At 53.2% G+C, this 14,432-nt stretch overlaps 8 protein-coding genes; 4 read left to right on the top strand and 4 right to left on the bottom strand.

Moving 5' to 3' along the window:
- Positions 1–67: 67 nt before the first annotated feature.
- GSBLH_T00000088001 (uncharacterized protein) lies at positions 68–2,600 on the top strand (the record flags this gene model as incomplete). XM_013038234.1 has 10 exons in its annotated part: positions 68–97; positions 132–173; positions 205–414; positions 446–537; positions 572–671; positions 704–882; positions 913–1,477; positions 1,508–2,083; positions 2,114–2,137; positions 2,169–2,600. The coding sequence occupies 10 exons, from the start codon at positions 68–70 to the stop codon at positions 2,400–2,402; spliced, it is 2,052 nt and encodes a 683-aa protein (XP_012893688.1). The 3' UTR covers positions 2,403–2,600.
- A 199-nt stretch (positions 2,601–2,799) lies between these two features.
- GSBLH_T00000087001 (uncharacterized protein) lies at positions 2,800–3,267 on the bottom strand (the record flags this gene model as incomplete). Its single annotated transcript, XM_013038233.1, has 5 exons — positions 2,800–2,861; positions 2,891–2,987; positions 3,018–3,069; positions 3,101–3,153; positions 3,184–3,267. 5 exons carry the CDS (start codon positions 3,265–3,267, stop codon positions 2,800–2,802), a joined length of 348 nt encoding a protein of 115 aa, XP_012893687.1.
- Positions 3,268–3,289: 22 nt separating this feature from the next.
- Positions 3,290–5,078, bottom strand: GSBLH_T00000086001 (uncharacterized protein; the record flags this gene model as incomplete). The annotated part of the gene is made up of 3 exons (XM_013038232.1): positions 3,290–4,229; positions 4,262–4,681; positions 4,714–5,078. 3 exons carry the CDS (start codon positions 5,076–5,078, stop codon positions 3,290–3,292), a joined length of 1,725 nt encoding a protein of 574 aa, XP_012893686.1.
- A 2,174-nt stretch (positions 5,079–7,252) lies between these two features.
- GSBLH_T00006938001 (uncharacterized protein) lies at positions 7,253–7,516 on the top strand (the record flags this gene model as incomplete). Its single annotated transcript, XM_013038231.1, is given in 2 exon segments — positions 7,253–7,279; positions 7,295–7,516. 2 exon segments carry the CDS (start codon positions 7,253–7,255, stop codon positions 7,514–7,516), a joined length of 249 nt encoding a protein of 82 aa, XP_012893685.1.
- A 91-nt stretch (positions 7,517–7,607) lies between these two features.
- GSBLH_T00000085001 (uncharacterized protein) lies at positions 7,608–7,867 on the top strand (the record flags this gene model as incomplete). XM_013038230.1 has 1 exon in its annotated part: positions 7,608–7,867. One exon carries the CDS (start codon positions 7,608–7,610, stop codon positions 7,713–7,715), a length of 108 nt encoding a protein of 35 aa, XP_012893684.1. The 3' UTR covers positions 7,716–7,867.
- Positions 7,868–7,965: 98 nt separating this feature from the next.
- Positions 7,966–8,423, top strand: GSBLH_T00000084001 (uncharacterized protein; the record flags this gene model as incomplete). XM_013038229.1 has 3 exons in its annotated part: positions 7,966–8,115; positions 8,150–8,329; positions 8,360–8,423. The coding sequence occupies 3 exons, from the start codon at positions 7,966–7,968 to the stop codon at positions 8,390–8,392; spliced, it is 363 nt and encodes a 120-aa protein (XP_012893683.1). The 3' UTR covers positions 8,393–8,423.
- Positions 8,424–8,449: 26 nt separating this feature from the next.
- GSBLH_T00000083001 (uncharacterized protein) lies at positions 8,450–11,425 on the bottom strand (the record flags this gene model as incomplete). XM_013038228.1 has 3 exons in its annotated part: positions 8,450–9,763; positions 9,795–10,554; positions 10,584–11,425. 3 exons carry the CDS (start codon positions 11,423–11,425, stop codon positions 8,537–8,539), a joined length of 2,829 nt encoding a protein of 942 aa, XP_012893682.1. The 3' UTR covers positions 8,450–8,536.
- A 971-nt stretch (positions 11,426–12,396) lies between these two features.
- On the bottom strand, positions 12,397–14,426 carry GSBLH_T00006019001 (uncharacterized protein; the record flags this gene model as incomplete). Its single annotated transcript, XM_013038227.1, has 11 exons — positions 12,397–12,512; positions 12,542–12,728; positions 12,761–12,966; positions 12,996–13,064; positions 13,095–13,170; positions 13,203–13,721; positions 13,751–13,933; positions 13,987–14,109; positions 14,141–14,165; positions 14,197–14,228; positions 14,259–14,426. 11 exons carry the CDS (start codon positions 14,424–14,426, stop codon positions 12,397–12,399), a joined length of 1,704 nt encoding a protein of 567 aa, XP_012893681.1.
- Positions 14,427–14,432: the final 6 nt, after the last annotated feature.

Below are 14,432 nucleotides of genomic sequence, written 5' to 3'. Positions count from 1 at the left end.
GTGAAACGCCCTTTCAGAAAGTGCAAAACTACAAGTATTCACAGCCTGAAAACAGTATAATTGCATAATGGAAGTAGAAGAATCAAAACCTGTGAATGTACGAATTTCTGAAACGAATTTTAGGTTCTTAGATGTTTCCCGAAGAAAATCAGTTGTCCGAAGACATCGAGATTGTAGTGGAAGTCAAAAACAGTGATTGATTAGGATATGGACGAGATTATGAAGGAAGTAACTGACGACTTGCAACACAACATCCCAATTCAAGCAGTCGATCTGCTGTTGGAGGTCGGCTCCATCGAGAGGTTGATCGATATGAAAGAAGTCGATGGTTCAAATGTGTGGAAGATATGCCAGTATCTGCTTCGTATCGTTCATTTCCACTACGAACCGGAGGAACGCAGAAAAATATTTGAGGTATTGCGTATGAGTTTGTTTTGTTCCGCAGACCGTGTACCGTCTGTTCGCTCGCTTCAATCTGTGGGTGGACCGCATGGTATGTGCGATCGCCATGAACAACACACAATACATCATCGACACGTTCCTTCTGCCCTCCTCCCTTCTTACTCTCTAGATATAACGCCTGCCACGAAGACTTGGCCAAAAAGCAGCTCAGCGAGCTGCTCGCACGTCAACGCCTCTCCCACCTTATCAAAGACCCTGCTCCCGACATCGTACCTCCTTTCTCCCTTTTTTTCCACCTCAGTACACATCGATCCTCTACTCCACGTTCTTCTCGGACTGGTTCACAGCCGCCGCCAAGGAGATGGACATCGCCACGCCGCGTCTCCCCAGCACCATTCTCTCCCTCCCCGACCCCAAGAAGCTCTCCACCGAGCGCGTCCAGGCCGCCCAGTCCATCGTCAACGGGCTCCTCAACGCTGGGTTTCCCCGTTTCCCCGGTCTCACGCCTAGCCATTGTTCGGAGTGTTTCTTCCACGACGCGGCTGGCCGCTGGACGGACGGCTTCCAGAAGAACCAGGGCGCGGGACTGCTCCTCGCCAGCGCTGCGCAGGCGCTGGTCTATCTTGGGTCGCCGTTCCAGGGGCTGAACATGCTGATCGATCTGCTGCAGCACTCCAAAACGGAGGTGCGGCAGGGCGCCGCGCTGGGCGTCGGGCTGCTGGCCGCGCCCGGACTCGACCCGCGCGACGATCTCCCGCTGAACGTGCTGCTGCCGGCGCTGGAGGGCGCGGAAGAGAAGGGCGTGACGATGGCGGCGGAGCTGGCGCTGGCGCTGAGCTACGCGGGAATGGGCGAAGCCAGACCCGATCTGCTGCCCATCTTCGAAAAGGGAATTCGAGAAGGCGGATTGGAGGTGATGGGCGTGTCCGCGTTGGCCGCGGGACTGGTCTTCCTGGGGAGTGGAAACGTGGAACTGCTGGAGGCGATGAAGAAACGCGTGAGCGACGTGAAAGAAGCCGACGAGAACCAGCTGCCCAACCTTCTCCTCGGCTTCGGCCTCTCCCTGCTCTTCACGGTTTCCCCGTTTCCCCAGTCTAACGCATAGCACAAGAAAGTGATGCTGGAGGAGATCTCCGCGCTGTCGGACGTCCTCAGCTCGCTGCCCCCGCGGTACCGCTTATATCTGCAGGCCTGCGTGCTGGCGTGCAGCTTCCTCGCCTCGCAGGACCTCCTCGTCATCCACCAGCTCCTCTCCATGCTCCAGGAAGAGGAGGACCGCATCCAGCAGCAGCCCAAGGAGAAGACCGACGCCGCTTCCCCGCAGGAGGCCAAGACGCCCGAGGAGTCCTCCCCGCGGGACATGTTCAACCTCATGGGGCTCTTCGGGGGCAATTTCATGTTCCCCACGCCGTCGCCGAAGCCGCTGGACGACGCGGCGACGACGCACGAGGACGACGAGTTCGCGGTGAAGATGCTGGTGCTCGCGATCGCGCTGGTTGCCGCGGGGGAGCCGGTGAACGTGGCGATGGTGAGTCGCTCGCTGGAGCTGCTGCTGGTGCACGGGTCGCACAGCGCGATGGAGATGGTGCTGCTGGCGTTCTCGCTGCTGCATCCGTCGGAAGGCAGCATCGCGATCGTCGACCAGATGATGCGTAAAACCGCGGGAGGCGGTCTGACGAACGTAGGAGAGGGGAGGAGGCGTGAGGCGTAGCAGTCGAACACGTGGTCGTATCGCGTAGAGCGTCGCGGAGCGGACTGACGCGTAGAGCTGCGTGAACGCGGTGCTGGCGCTGGGTCTGACGGCGTCGGGGACGTGCAACAGCAAGATCAACACGCACTTGAAGCAGGTCGTGGAGGCCGAGCAGCTCTACTCCTCCTACCTCTCCAGCGAGTACGCGTTGGACAAGGCCTTCTACATCCACTTCGCGCAGGGGCTCGTGAATCTCGGCAAGGTGGCGCGTGATCGGGTTTTTGTCATGCCTAGGGATTGCTCACGCTGAGTCCCAGCGCCATGGACGGACAGCTTTTCAACCCCGTGTCGCTTCTGTTCCTCGCTACCTCCATGCTCCCGCGGTTATGCAACGAGTCGCGGCCCACGCAGCCCATCGTGGCCATGCTGATGCTGATGGCGCTCGGTGCCGCGCGGCCGCGCATGCTGATGCTCCTGGACAACCGCCACGAGATGGTGCCGTTGAAGGCGAACGCGCGCGTCGGGCAGGCCGTGGATACGACGGGCCAAGCGGGCAATGTGCGCAACATCAGCGGGTTCCAGACCCTGGAGGTGCCGGTGCTGCTGGCGCCCGGCGAACGCGCCGTGCTGGTGGACGAAGAGAAGTACGCGCTGGGAACGCACCTGCTGGACGGCTTTGTGTTCGCCGAAGAGAAGTGGATTGTTTGTTAACAAACACGGCACAGCTCGAGAGTTTGCATCGGAATCGCGTCCAGTTCTTCGTCGGTCACTGCATTCAACACCCAGAACAACATCTACGCTCGATCTCCTTCTTCGGCGGCGCTTCGGGCTTGCTGAAGAGACGGCGGCCCAAGTACTCCGCGTTCACCTCGAAACCGTCCTTCGCTTCGTGCATCTACATCTCACAGCAACACATCGCATCGACGTCTGAGAAGTAGGAGGCCTCCGATGCCAGCGGCGGGACCGTGAACTCTTTTCTAGAGGGAGGAAGAGAAGCCAAAAGCTCACTGATAGCGATAAACACAATAGGGACATGCCTTTTGAGACATATCCACACAATTCTACCCTCATGAAATCGCTCCCAAACCCACTTTGTGATACGAGTGCCCACACAAAAAGTGCACGGACGGCAAATCCAGCTGCTGCTTGCATCCCTGGCACTTTCGTTGCTGCATGATTTTGCCATTCCTAAAAAAGTCAAGAATTCCGCCATTCCAAAAAAAGATATGTTTTTATGTCCTCCATCTCGGCTTCCATGTCCTCCACCTCTTTGCGCAACTCGGCGACCTTGCTGCGATCCTCCTCGATCATCTGTCTCTTTCCCTCGATGCAATGAATCAAAAAGTTGCGCATGCCCCCAAGCGTGATTTTCGGGTTTTTGGAAACGAGCTGGAGCGCCAGGAGCGGCGAGATGATCCTGTTTTCATACACGTAGTTGAGAACTTCGATGAGCTTCTCCATATCCAAGGAATCCATTTCCGAGTAAAAAATCAGCAGCTGCGTCCACAGCGAAGAATCCTCCGTTTTGTGCTCCTTGCAGAGCTGAATCGCGTGCTCCACATCGCCAGCGTTGATATACAGCTTCAACATCATCTCATGCATCTGCAATCGCTCATACAAAAACAGCTGTCCCTCCTCGAAATTGTGCATCTGCACCAGCACCAGCGCCTGATCCACGTCATACTGCGCCTTCGGCATGCGCAGCAGCCCCATAATGTTCTCTCGATAGATCGCCTCCAACTCGCTTTCGTCGCTTCCCTTCTCGCGCAGCTCTTCGCGCAGCAAATCCTTCCGCAGCAGCAGCTCCAGCGTCGTGTTCCACACGATCGTGTCGCACTGCGCGCGGTACTTCAGCATCGCCTCCAAGAACTGCTTCAATCGCCGCGGGGAATCCGCGAAACACTGAATGAAATTGTCCGGCACGCAGCACCCGTTCAGCAGCGATTCCTCGTCGTCCTGCCCCGTAAAATGCACAACCTCCCCGCGGGAACCGTCCTCGAGGGGCAGCGGGACGAAGCCGGAATTGGCGGGAAGGCAGAGCTGGATGATGATGTTGGTGGTTTCGATGCTGAGATGGGAAAGAAGCTCTTTTCCGTAGAGTTGGAGCGCGGTGGAAGCGAGCTCGCTGGGGAGCGATCTACGCGGGAATGGAGCGAGAACCGCGGGTACTTGATATACGCGAGGGCGCCGTGAAAGGACTGCATGTCTTCGATGAGAATTCGGAGGTGGTTCATGAAGAGCTGGTGCTTTTTGGAGAGATGAAGCGCTTCTTCGTAGCAGCCGGCGTTGCGAAGCACTTCGACGGCCATCTCGACATCGAAGTGGATTCCGGCGTGGTCGGAGTAGATGAACTGGTGGAGCTTCTCCTTCTCCTTCAGTTTGGTGTAGCAGTTAATCAGGAGAGTGGTGTGCTCGCTGTTGGCGAGGCTTCGTTGGTGCAGCGCTTCGAGATACGTGGCTAATTGCGGCATCCGCTGCGCGTCCAAAAACTTTTTGATCACGTAGGAGGGCTCGATAAACCCGATCGTTTGTTTGTACTCCTCGATCGCCTTCTCGTTCTCGTCCTCATCGTACAAATAATCGCCGTATCTATTTGATTACTCCCGAGAAAAAAAACAAACATTCGGTGAATGTTGAGAACGCCGTTCACGTCCATTCCGCTCCGAATCGCCACGTCCAGCGCGATCGGATACTGGTGTTTCTCGTACAGCGACCGCAGCTTCGTCGGCAGATCCTTCTCTTGGAAGCAAAACACGGTTTTGGTGCGCGTCATCACAAAGATCGAATCCCACTGGCTCACGATCGCGTTCACGAACTCCGTTTTCCCGTTCCGGAACAGCGAAGACGCGAACTCGATGAACCGATTCGCCAGGTTGTAGATCGTGATCACTTGCTGCCCGTTCTCGTCGAAGCTCGCCACCACCGCGCACTCCTTCGTGCTCATTATGTACTTCTTCTTCCCGGGGAACAGGTAGCTCGCAGACATTCCCCGCGGGGAGAACACGCGAAGACCCTCGTCCACCGCCAAAATCTGCTTCGCACAGGAGGAAGAGTGCTACCAGCTCGTTGTGCGCGTTCACGCAGCTGCAGTTCAGTTCGCAGCCGTGGATGTCGTCGAGGAGCAGAAACTCCACGTTCTGCAGGGCGTTTCGATTGAACAAAAAACAGCCGATTTTTGTCATCGAGGACGCGTAGATCGCGATGGTGTCTGGATCCTAAAACGGGGAAGGGGAGTCGATAGAGCGGTACGTCGAGTGTGTAGCATTGGTGAAGGCCGGTGATGGATTCGGTGAATTTCTGCGGAAGCATGCTCGGCATCGTGTAATGAAGACGGGTAATGTCGCCCTATCGCTTACGGCGCCCATTCATCCCGTACTTGGACGTAGAATATGCGGCCATTGCTGCAGCCAAACAGAAGCAGCTGCTCCTCCTCGCCCACAGAGAACACCGTGATGTCCTGCTCTTCCATTCGCTCGAAGAGCTGGATCGTGCGAATGCACTGCGGGACGCCATTGATCTCCATCTTGGCCATGTTCCACACTTTCAAGACGTAACTGTAGACCACGTCGGCTGGCTCGGTCTTCACCGTCTCTCCAATGAATAAATCCTCCAGAATGAAGGAATAGTGATCGTTATTGCTGAGGTAGGCGCGATAATCATTTACAACTTTATGCGACTCGGAAATGGCATAATCCGGACGCAAATCCTTTCCGTTTCCGATTGTGTACAGCAGATTTGAGTTTTTGCACTAAAACACTGACTTTCGTCCACAGAACACTACCTGATATACAAAATTAACACCGTGTTCATATGCGATAAATCTATTCAAACCATAAAGTTGGTTGCAAATCGTGATGCCTCCTTCCGAATCACCGAAAATGAGTTTATCCATGCCATCGGATATGCACGTCACATCGAGAAGCTATCCGTCAGTACCAATCATCCAAAGCGTACCTGTAGCGCATACAGACTACTTGTAGGGTCGTGCGATTGTACGATGTGAGTAGAATAAAAATTGAATCGATTCCACATCTTGCTAAAATTGGAGATGGGGGAAGAAAGCTGAAAAATCCAAAAGAAAACAACCCCAAGAAAGTCTTGAGCCGAATGAAACTCACCTTGACAAGAAAAAAGGGCCCAGCGGGGAATCGAACTCCGGACCTCTCGCACCCAAAGCGAGAATCATACCACTAGACCACAAGGCCGCTTTAGGATTTTCTTGAAACACGAAACTTAAGGAAATTCGGATTCCCCAAAGGTTCGAAACGATTCCTATTTTGCACATCCACTTTTCCGATCGAAAAAGTATCATTTTTAGTTTCCTTTAATCTATGCCCATTTGACGGAATTGCATTATTAAATAGTAATGTGGAGTATTATCTTTGTGCTGTTTACGACAGTTCTGCTGTTGTACGCGCAATTTGACATGCTTTTGTTTTATAATGCGATCATGAGCGAGGAAGAGGAAGTGAAACGCGAAAACTACGGAAAGATTCAAAAGTACCCTGAAGTGTCCGACTTTTTTTGCCCCACCTGTGGAAGACATTTCTCGAGCTACCAGCATTGTTACCGTCATTCTGAAGTGCGTGGTCATAACAAATCCTATGTCTTTTGCGAGTACTCTTACAAGGGGCTTCCTCGTTGCCATCGTCCATCTTCGTAGAGAGAGCAGCGAGCGTACTATGTAGAAAACTAAAGGAAGACCATCTTTTTGGGAGTTGTTGTTTCGCGGGTAGGAAGCGGAAAATGGAGGTACAGCGAACGATTTCGGCTTAAGTGAAGGATATTCACTGGGTTTCGCCGTACAATATCCGTACAGACGACATTACCAAACTTCCTGTGCTGTATGGCCTGTGCGACGGCCACCGTGGCACCAACGCAGCGGCCTTTTTAGCAACCCAGATCGAGCAGGTAGCGGCAGCTCCGAATTGCAACCTAGTTTCTTCTCATGCGTCGAAACGACGGCATGCCGACTGCGATCGAAGTTCGCGACGCCTTCAAGACCGCACGCGACTCGTTTATCCAGGGCTACTGCAATCTGGGGGACATGAGCGGCAGCACGAGCACCATCGTGATCAAGTGAGCGCGCCGACGGCTTCTAACGCGCAGGAACGAAGGAGAGCTGATCATAGCGAACATCGGAGACAGCGGCGGGTTCATATGCTGCGATGTACCTCGCTGCTGGGTGTGCGTGAGCGATAGAAGGAGGGAAAGCCGTTTTCGGTGACGTTTGATCATCGCGTGTCCAACGACCAGGAGAAAAAACGAATCCTCGCCAGTGGCGGGAAGATCAAGGACAGTCGGCTGTTCGGGCAGCTGGCGCTGTCGCGGTCGTTCGGGGACTGTCCGTACAGCTCGTTCTTGTCGGTAGAGCCGCATATCTACACGCTCCAGATCGATGAGGTGGGGATCCGACGAAGATGATCATTAGACGTTTCACCAGTATATTGTGCTTGCATCGGACGGAGTGTGGGATTTTGTAAGGGATTGGGGCGGAAGTGATGCATAGATCTCGATGGAGGAGGTGAATGCGATCGTGAGTTCATTTGTGAGCCGAGAGATATCCTTTCGTTTTAATTCGATTTGCTTGAATGGGTGGATGGATGGATCGCTAGTTAGTTGATTCCTTCACGTCGCAGAACGTTCTGGGGAAAACAAGGAGGCAGATTCGCATTTTACTGGACAAGGCGGCCCGGATGATTTCGTATGAAGCGTATGTGAGAGGAAGCAATGACAATATTTGTACCATGGTAATTTCTTTAGCTGACGTGGATTGTGTTGTTTGGTTCGAATACGCAATAACGGGAATTCCCAATTTCTGGCGGAGTTCCACGATCCTTCTGGAGGTTTTTATTAGCTTATTTCCAAAGAGAATGTTTAGCAGAACACTATCCCAAGCCTCTCGACTCTCCTCCAGACTCGTCCGAAGCAGTACCGCTAAGAGTGCTCTGAAGAGATTTTCGCACGACCACGCCGGTACTCCCCAGCCTCCCTTTGTCCAGAGACGCGCTCCCAACAAATCTGTATGGTTTGGTTTCCAGGAAATCCTATGTGTAGCTTTCTGAGCATGCTGAACTGATTTGGGAGGATGGAGTGGCTCCCGAGACTGCGATCGATTTCGATGTCATGGGCATGAAGACCGGACGTGCTTTCCTGTGGATGCTTAGTGGCTTTAGTTTGTTCTTCTTCCTGTACGAGGGAGTGAAGCACTACGACCCCGAGCACTTGAAACGTTATGTAGCGTCAGTAGGCGTGCGTGATTTGTAGACCGCTCGCGAGAACCCCTATAAGAAGGCCTAACTACAACAATGCTATGCTATATTTCACTTATCCCGAGTTTGTTAAAATAAACACCACGAAAACAAGAGAATCCCATTCAGTACAGAATGCCAGATGATCTCATTTTCTTGATTCAACGCAGGGCGTTTGGTAAGCAAGTACAAATTAGATGTAGAACATTTTGGTCTTCATGCTACCATCATAGCTGAAGTTTCTACATTGCTGGTACTGCTGGTCTCTGAGAGTATCGGAGTCCACGCTCCCCACGCTACGCCCATCGCTTCCATCACTCACACGCAGAATATCTCGTGTTCGGAAACACAAGAGATGGGCGTAGCGCGCAGGGGCGCAGATCCCGATAGACCGGCTGCACCGATTGAACAGGAAGCACGTATTGAACGTGATCTTCTCCAGGGTCTCCAGCGGGATGTCGGAGTCGTCCACCAGAACGGTGTAGCGGCACGGTCTGCCCGTTCCCTTCAGCGTCACGCCGGACTGCAGGTAGAACTCCGTGATGGTCGGGGAGATGATGCCCTCGTCGACCAGCAAGCCCGGGTTCGCGTTGCCCTGCCGGTCGCTATGCGACGGGACCTGCGGGTAGAACTTCATGTTGTGCCGCTTCTGGCAGATGAGGAACGTCAGACGCAGCGGCGAGGGGTAGGAGGGGAAGCAGTCCTGGAAGGCCTGGTAGATCTTGGTGACCTCCTCGTGCATCACCTTCTCGAACATCGCGTCGCCCACGCCGTCGCGGTAGAACACCACCGCCGCGGGCGGGGTCCCGCGATTGGCCGTCGCGAACGCGGAGAACAGGCCCTGCATCATGCTCCGCATGTTCTCGATGACCTCCTGGCGGCCCTTCTGCACCGTGGACTCGCTCGCGTAGCGCGTGTGGGTCGGGTCGATCGAACCCACGATGGACGCCACGGAGATGCTCTTCTCGCCGCCCATCGGGTGCGTCACGTCCGCTCCGCAGATCATCAGCGGCGCGGCGTTGGCGGGCGAAACGCGCAGCGGCGCGGAGAGCTTCGCGTTCACGCCGCCCAGCTTCATGTTGATCTTCAGCGAGAGGTTGCTCATCACGGCGTCGTTCAGTCCGCGCGATTGCTTCGCGCAGTTGATGCACTGCGACGGGATCTTCAGCACCACGTCGCTCACGCGCTTCACCTCCTTGTACTCCGCCGTCTGCCCGCGCGTGAACACAAAAATGATTTGCGGCTTCTGCGCCATCCGCGCCACCGTCTGCGTCAGCAGGCCTTCCAGGCGGTTCACGTCGGCGCGAATCGGCTCGGGCTGCCGTCCGCCCAGGCTGAAGAACTTCGGCAGTCTTCGCTGGAAGTCGGCGCAGAGCTCCAGTCCTTTCACTCGGTCCAGCACCACGAGCAGGTACGAGTTCTACGAGTCACGCGCGCCCCGCTCCGCCTACGATCGCCATGCGGCGCACGAAGTTGCCGTTTCGCCAGCTGCAGTCGGTCACCGTGCGGCCACCGATGTCCAGCACGGGCGGCGCGAGCTGGTACGCGTTCACGTCGACGATGCGGTGGTCGATGTCGATCTCCAGCTCCTTCAGCAGACGGAACTGCGTGTTGGTGCGGATGAAGTCGAGCGTGCCCCGCTGGCGATCGCGCGGCGTGCTCGCCGTCGTGCGGATCATCTGGCTCAGCTGCTGCGGACTGAGCTGCGAGTTGTAGCGCTGGTTGGGGCAGATGAAGAGAAGCTCGATCGGAATGAAGCACTTCTTCGTCATCTCCGCGACGGGCGCGTTCGGGTAGTGCAGCCGGATCTTGTAGACAGTTTGGTAATATTGGAGCATCGTTACGGTCTTGCCTTCATGCTCGAAACTAATAGAAGCGACGGTCTTGTTTACGAGACGTTTCAGCGTGTACTTGTGCTCATAGCCCTGGTACTTCGTGTACACCTTCACGTTCCGCAGCTGCTGGTTGATGTCGTACAGGGAGCGCTCCCCGATCACCATGTCCGGAGACATGTTGTTTCCAGCGATATTACGCAGAATGGTTATTAAAGGACCCGGCGTGACGAAGGTCGTCGCGCATTGGTCGATCTCCAGCATCACTCCCTGCTGCGTCTGGCGGACGGAGTAGCTCACGCCCAGGCGGCCCTCGAGGTAACGATCGATCGGGAAGGTCTTGCCGGAGAAGATCTTGCCGTTCAGACAGAAGAGCTTTCTAAAATGAAGAAATCCATCCACGATTACTTATCCACCGAGGTTTCGTACATGATCGAAGTCATGAGCGCCTGGGTCGCCCGCTCATCGAGGCTCTGTGCGTCGGTGATCGTCATGAACTCGGTTGGGGTAATATCCAGCTCGTACACCTTATCCGACAGTGTTACAGAGAAGGTTGTCTTCTCGAAAGAGTATTTCGAGTAGAACAACGCCTTGAAATCGTACCAAAAAGCACCTTTCATAAGTTGTTGCGCAGTAGGGTTGCTGCGCAGCAGGATCATCGCTTGGATCGCCTCTTCCTTGCTCAGAACTACAGAAACCCGCTTATTATCGCGAACTCTGTAGATCTTGACATCATACTTATAAATCGTCCTTGGGCGGGTGGTGGTCAATTGCATCCTGATAGAGCTGGTATCCACCTTAAATGATGCCATGGTGTGACGGACATTCTTCTTCTTGGCGAATCTTAATAGGGGATTCGCTCCAGCACCCTTGGCAGGCTCATTCACCTCTTCGGACACGGAGGGAGCTTGGGATACCTGGGGAGCGGGTGCTTTTTGTCCCGACCCAGGCACCGCAGCAACGGTATTTTCGGCTTTAGCTGTTGTCTCCACTGGCTTGGGCACCTCCTTGGGTGGATTCGTAGCCGGAATCTGTGGATTGACAGGTAATGTGCTGGTTTCTCCAGCAGGCTTCGCTTCGTTATTCTTAGCGTTGATTCGTTCTAATGCACGTGCACGTCTTTTACCTTTCGGCATTTTAACTGATCTTCTTTTTTTATAAAGAAACCACACACATGACAAAAATCGGCAGCAATAACCGAATTCCGGAAATTTCCTGGAAATTTCCTGGGCTTTTTTTAACACGATCATGGTGGATACAGATGTTCGTGTTACTATCTTTTCCTTGAGGACATTTTCCATGAGTATTGAACTGAAGATCAGCATACTAGATGGTGGTACCATTCATCTAACAATGCAAGAAAACTCCAAACTATCCGATTTGAGGTTTGCTATTAAGAATCACACGGGAATCGAGGAAGACGAACAAAGGCTGATTTATCTGGGTCGAGTGTTGAGAGAGGATAAGCTGCTCACGGAGTATAACATCCATTCTGGAGTGTGTATCCAGCTAGTAAAAGCCCCAGTAAGAAAGTGAACTTCAATTTGTTATAGGCTCCAACTCTCCCCCCTCCTGTCAGTGAAGAACCTCGGAGTACACGTACCGTACACGCGTCCTATATTATCTACCTTCCTTTCCGGGTAACAGAATCTTCAACAGTGGCTGCGAGTGAGTCAAACGATGCTGGCTCTGATGAGGCAATCGAGTCGATTGTGCAAAGACCCATTCAGGGAGCTCCGCCCGTACAGCGATACTCCCGCTCTTCGCTTTCTCGCAGTTCCATCGAGGACATTGAGCAAAATCCTCTGGGTTCAGCCAGCCAGGCCTCTTCTTTTGATCGTCTTTGTACAGCTACAGCCAAGCTGAAAAAAGACGCTGAGAAGTTCATTCAAGTTTCTTTCGTAATCCCCTCTCTTTACGATTTAGTCTACACGGCCATTGGACATATCAGACTCGTTGTTCCATGCTGTGATTCACTCATACGAGCGATTGACACTCTCGCTGACAGACTATTATCATAGCGGAACTCACGCCGAGCAGCAGGATAGGGAAGTAATCCGCGAGGCTTTACAAACTTTACAGAGCGTTAGTTCGGATCTCTCTCAACGCCTCTGTTCCTAACAAACAATTCAGATCTGTTTCAACGCCTCTGCTCTTAACAAACAATTCAGATCTGTATCAACACCTCTGCTCCTAACAAACAATCATCACATTAGCACGATTAACAATTCTTCACATTGCGTTTGTTCACAAAACACAACCGCTCATAATACGAAAACCGATGGATTCGCAGATCTTTCAGCACCACATGGCGGTTACAGAAGTCCACCGGCATTTCTATCCTCATTTCTCCCATCCATCCCTACTGAAGTCGGCATCCTCACTATCCTCCGTACTCACCTCCGTCTCCCAAGCATCCAGCAGAACATTCGCGTCTTCCACCGATGGCAGAACCACCAGCATCATCGAATCACTCAGCCAGTTCAGATACACGTTTCGTTTGATGTTGTAATGCTTCGCAAAGAAGGAAAAGAAGTGCTTGGACGTGAGCCACTACAACTGATCTCCTCTCTCTCTCCGTCTACCGGCGCGATATTCTCGATAACCAGCACGTTCTCTCGGTTTTGCAGCTCGTCATGGAACTGGTTAACGACATTGTTGTACTCATCCATTCGAATCGGCAGCGAATGGAGCATATGATACAAGTTCAATCGGTCCAAACACTCCACAAACTCTCGTTTCAGTCCATCCAATCCTCCGTCTCGCTTCATCTCTTTCAGTTTCGCGATATCTACCTCGCAATCCCTCCCCGCTCCCCACCTTCCCATCGAAATCCGCATCGGTAAAGCAGCTTCACGAACAAACACCCCGTTATCAACGCGTCGCACGCTACATTGCGATTCATTCTCTCCCTCCTACCCGCATCATGGGCCGTAAACTCGCTATTCTCCACCGCTCTTCGCACCTCCGGTTCTCCATTCTTCCACGCTTCCGCCTACAACTCACTTCTTTTTTTCCCTGTTCTACCTGCTGGTAAGCGTGCGTTAGATTACAATGACGAATGTCTTCCTCTTTCAGCCCCTCCATCTCCACCACTTCCTTCAAATCCACCAGCAGCTCCACCTCCTTCATCATCTCCAAAAACTCCGGCAGCGTTCGCGGCAGTTCCTTGTAGATTCCGCCCAGCATGTACATCACATCGCCCATCGTTTGGAACCCAACCAGCGGCTTCTTACTCTCCAGAATCGCCTCCACAACGCGTCGAACGCCAGCGTGTTGGCAGACTTCCGGGACGGCAGGCTCGATCCTTTCGCTGGGCTGCTTGGTCACAAAGATCCGCGTGCGTTTGATCTTCCCGGTCGATGGATTGTCTTCGGGGAGCTCTTTGAGAGAAAGCGTGGGATAGCGATTGGAGACTTCCTGGTATAAGAGCTTTCGCTTGTGGGAGTTGAGAGGGGGCAGAAGAAGCGATTCCGTCGCGAGAGAATGGTCGGTGTTGGGAGACAATTGGGCGTCTCGATTCATTGCTTGGATCCATGAGTTGATCTGCAATGAAGGGACGAATCAAATGAGACTTGCTCGAAGATAGGCTCCATGGATTCGCGTTCTTTGTCGTCCTTATAGTCGTATCGATCCTGGCTCATGCGCAGGTGCTCGAGGATTTTTTCCTCGTCGGATTTGCGAAGCGTCGGAATGCCTTCAGAGAAAAGACGGCCAAATTTGAAGTGGTTGTTTCGAAGGAAGTCAAGGGTTGAGGCCTAGCTGGAAGCGATCCAGGTGTCGCCTACGCGAATTGAGAGGGTTAGGTTACATAGCTTGTGCGCATAGGGGCAGACGAAAAAGTTGAAAGGGCGACATATGATACTATTCTCAATGCGAATACCGAGGAATACCAGTGCTTTTCGTCATCCCAGTAAAAGCAGCAAATTCCGAGCTAGTACGTTGAAAAGGTTTCTTAGTCCTACTTCTATCGGGTAGTAATTTTCAGCACTATGAGTGAATTGACTTGATATCCACTTACTCAACACGGTATTTGGCGTAGCGTGTTTCAAACTAGAATTGACTGCTCTATTTAAGATATACGGTATCGGCGTAGACGCAACGAAAGTAGGGCTTGTAGTCTGTGCCGCTAAATTCAAGATCGAAGGCAATGAACTCAGATTTTCGAATGGTCTCCAACACGTAGGGGAGGCACTCTTCGAAGTTGTTCACCGTGATATCGATGACTTCCTCAATCTTCGGGGTCTGCATAACAAT

The sequence above is a fragment of the Blastocystis hominis genome (genome assembly GCF_000151665.1).
Source record: "Blastocystis hominis, Singapore isolate B (sub-type 7) whole genome shotgun sequence assembly, scaffold_0".
Lineage (NCBI taxonomy): Eukaryota > Bigyra > Opalinata > Blastocystidae > Blastocystis > Blastocystis hominis.
The sequence above is the reverse complement of the archived record's forward strand: the minus strand, read 5'-3'. Positions and strand labels throughout refer to the sequence as shown.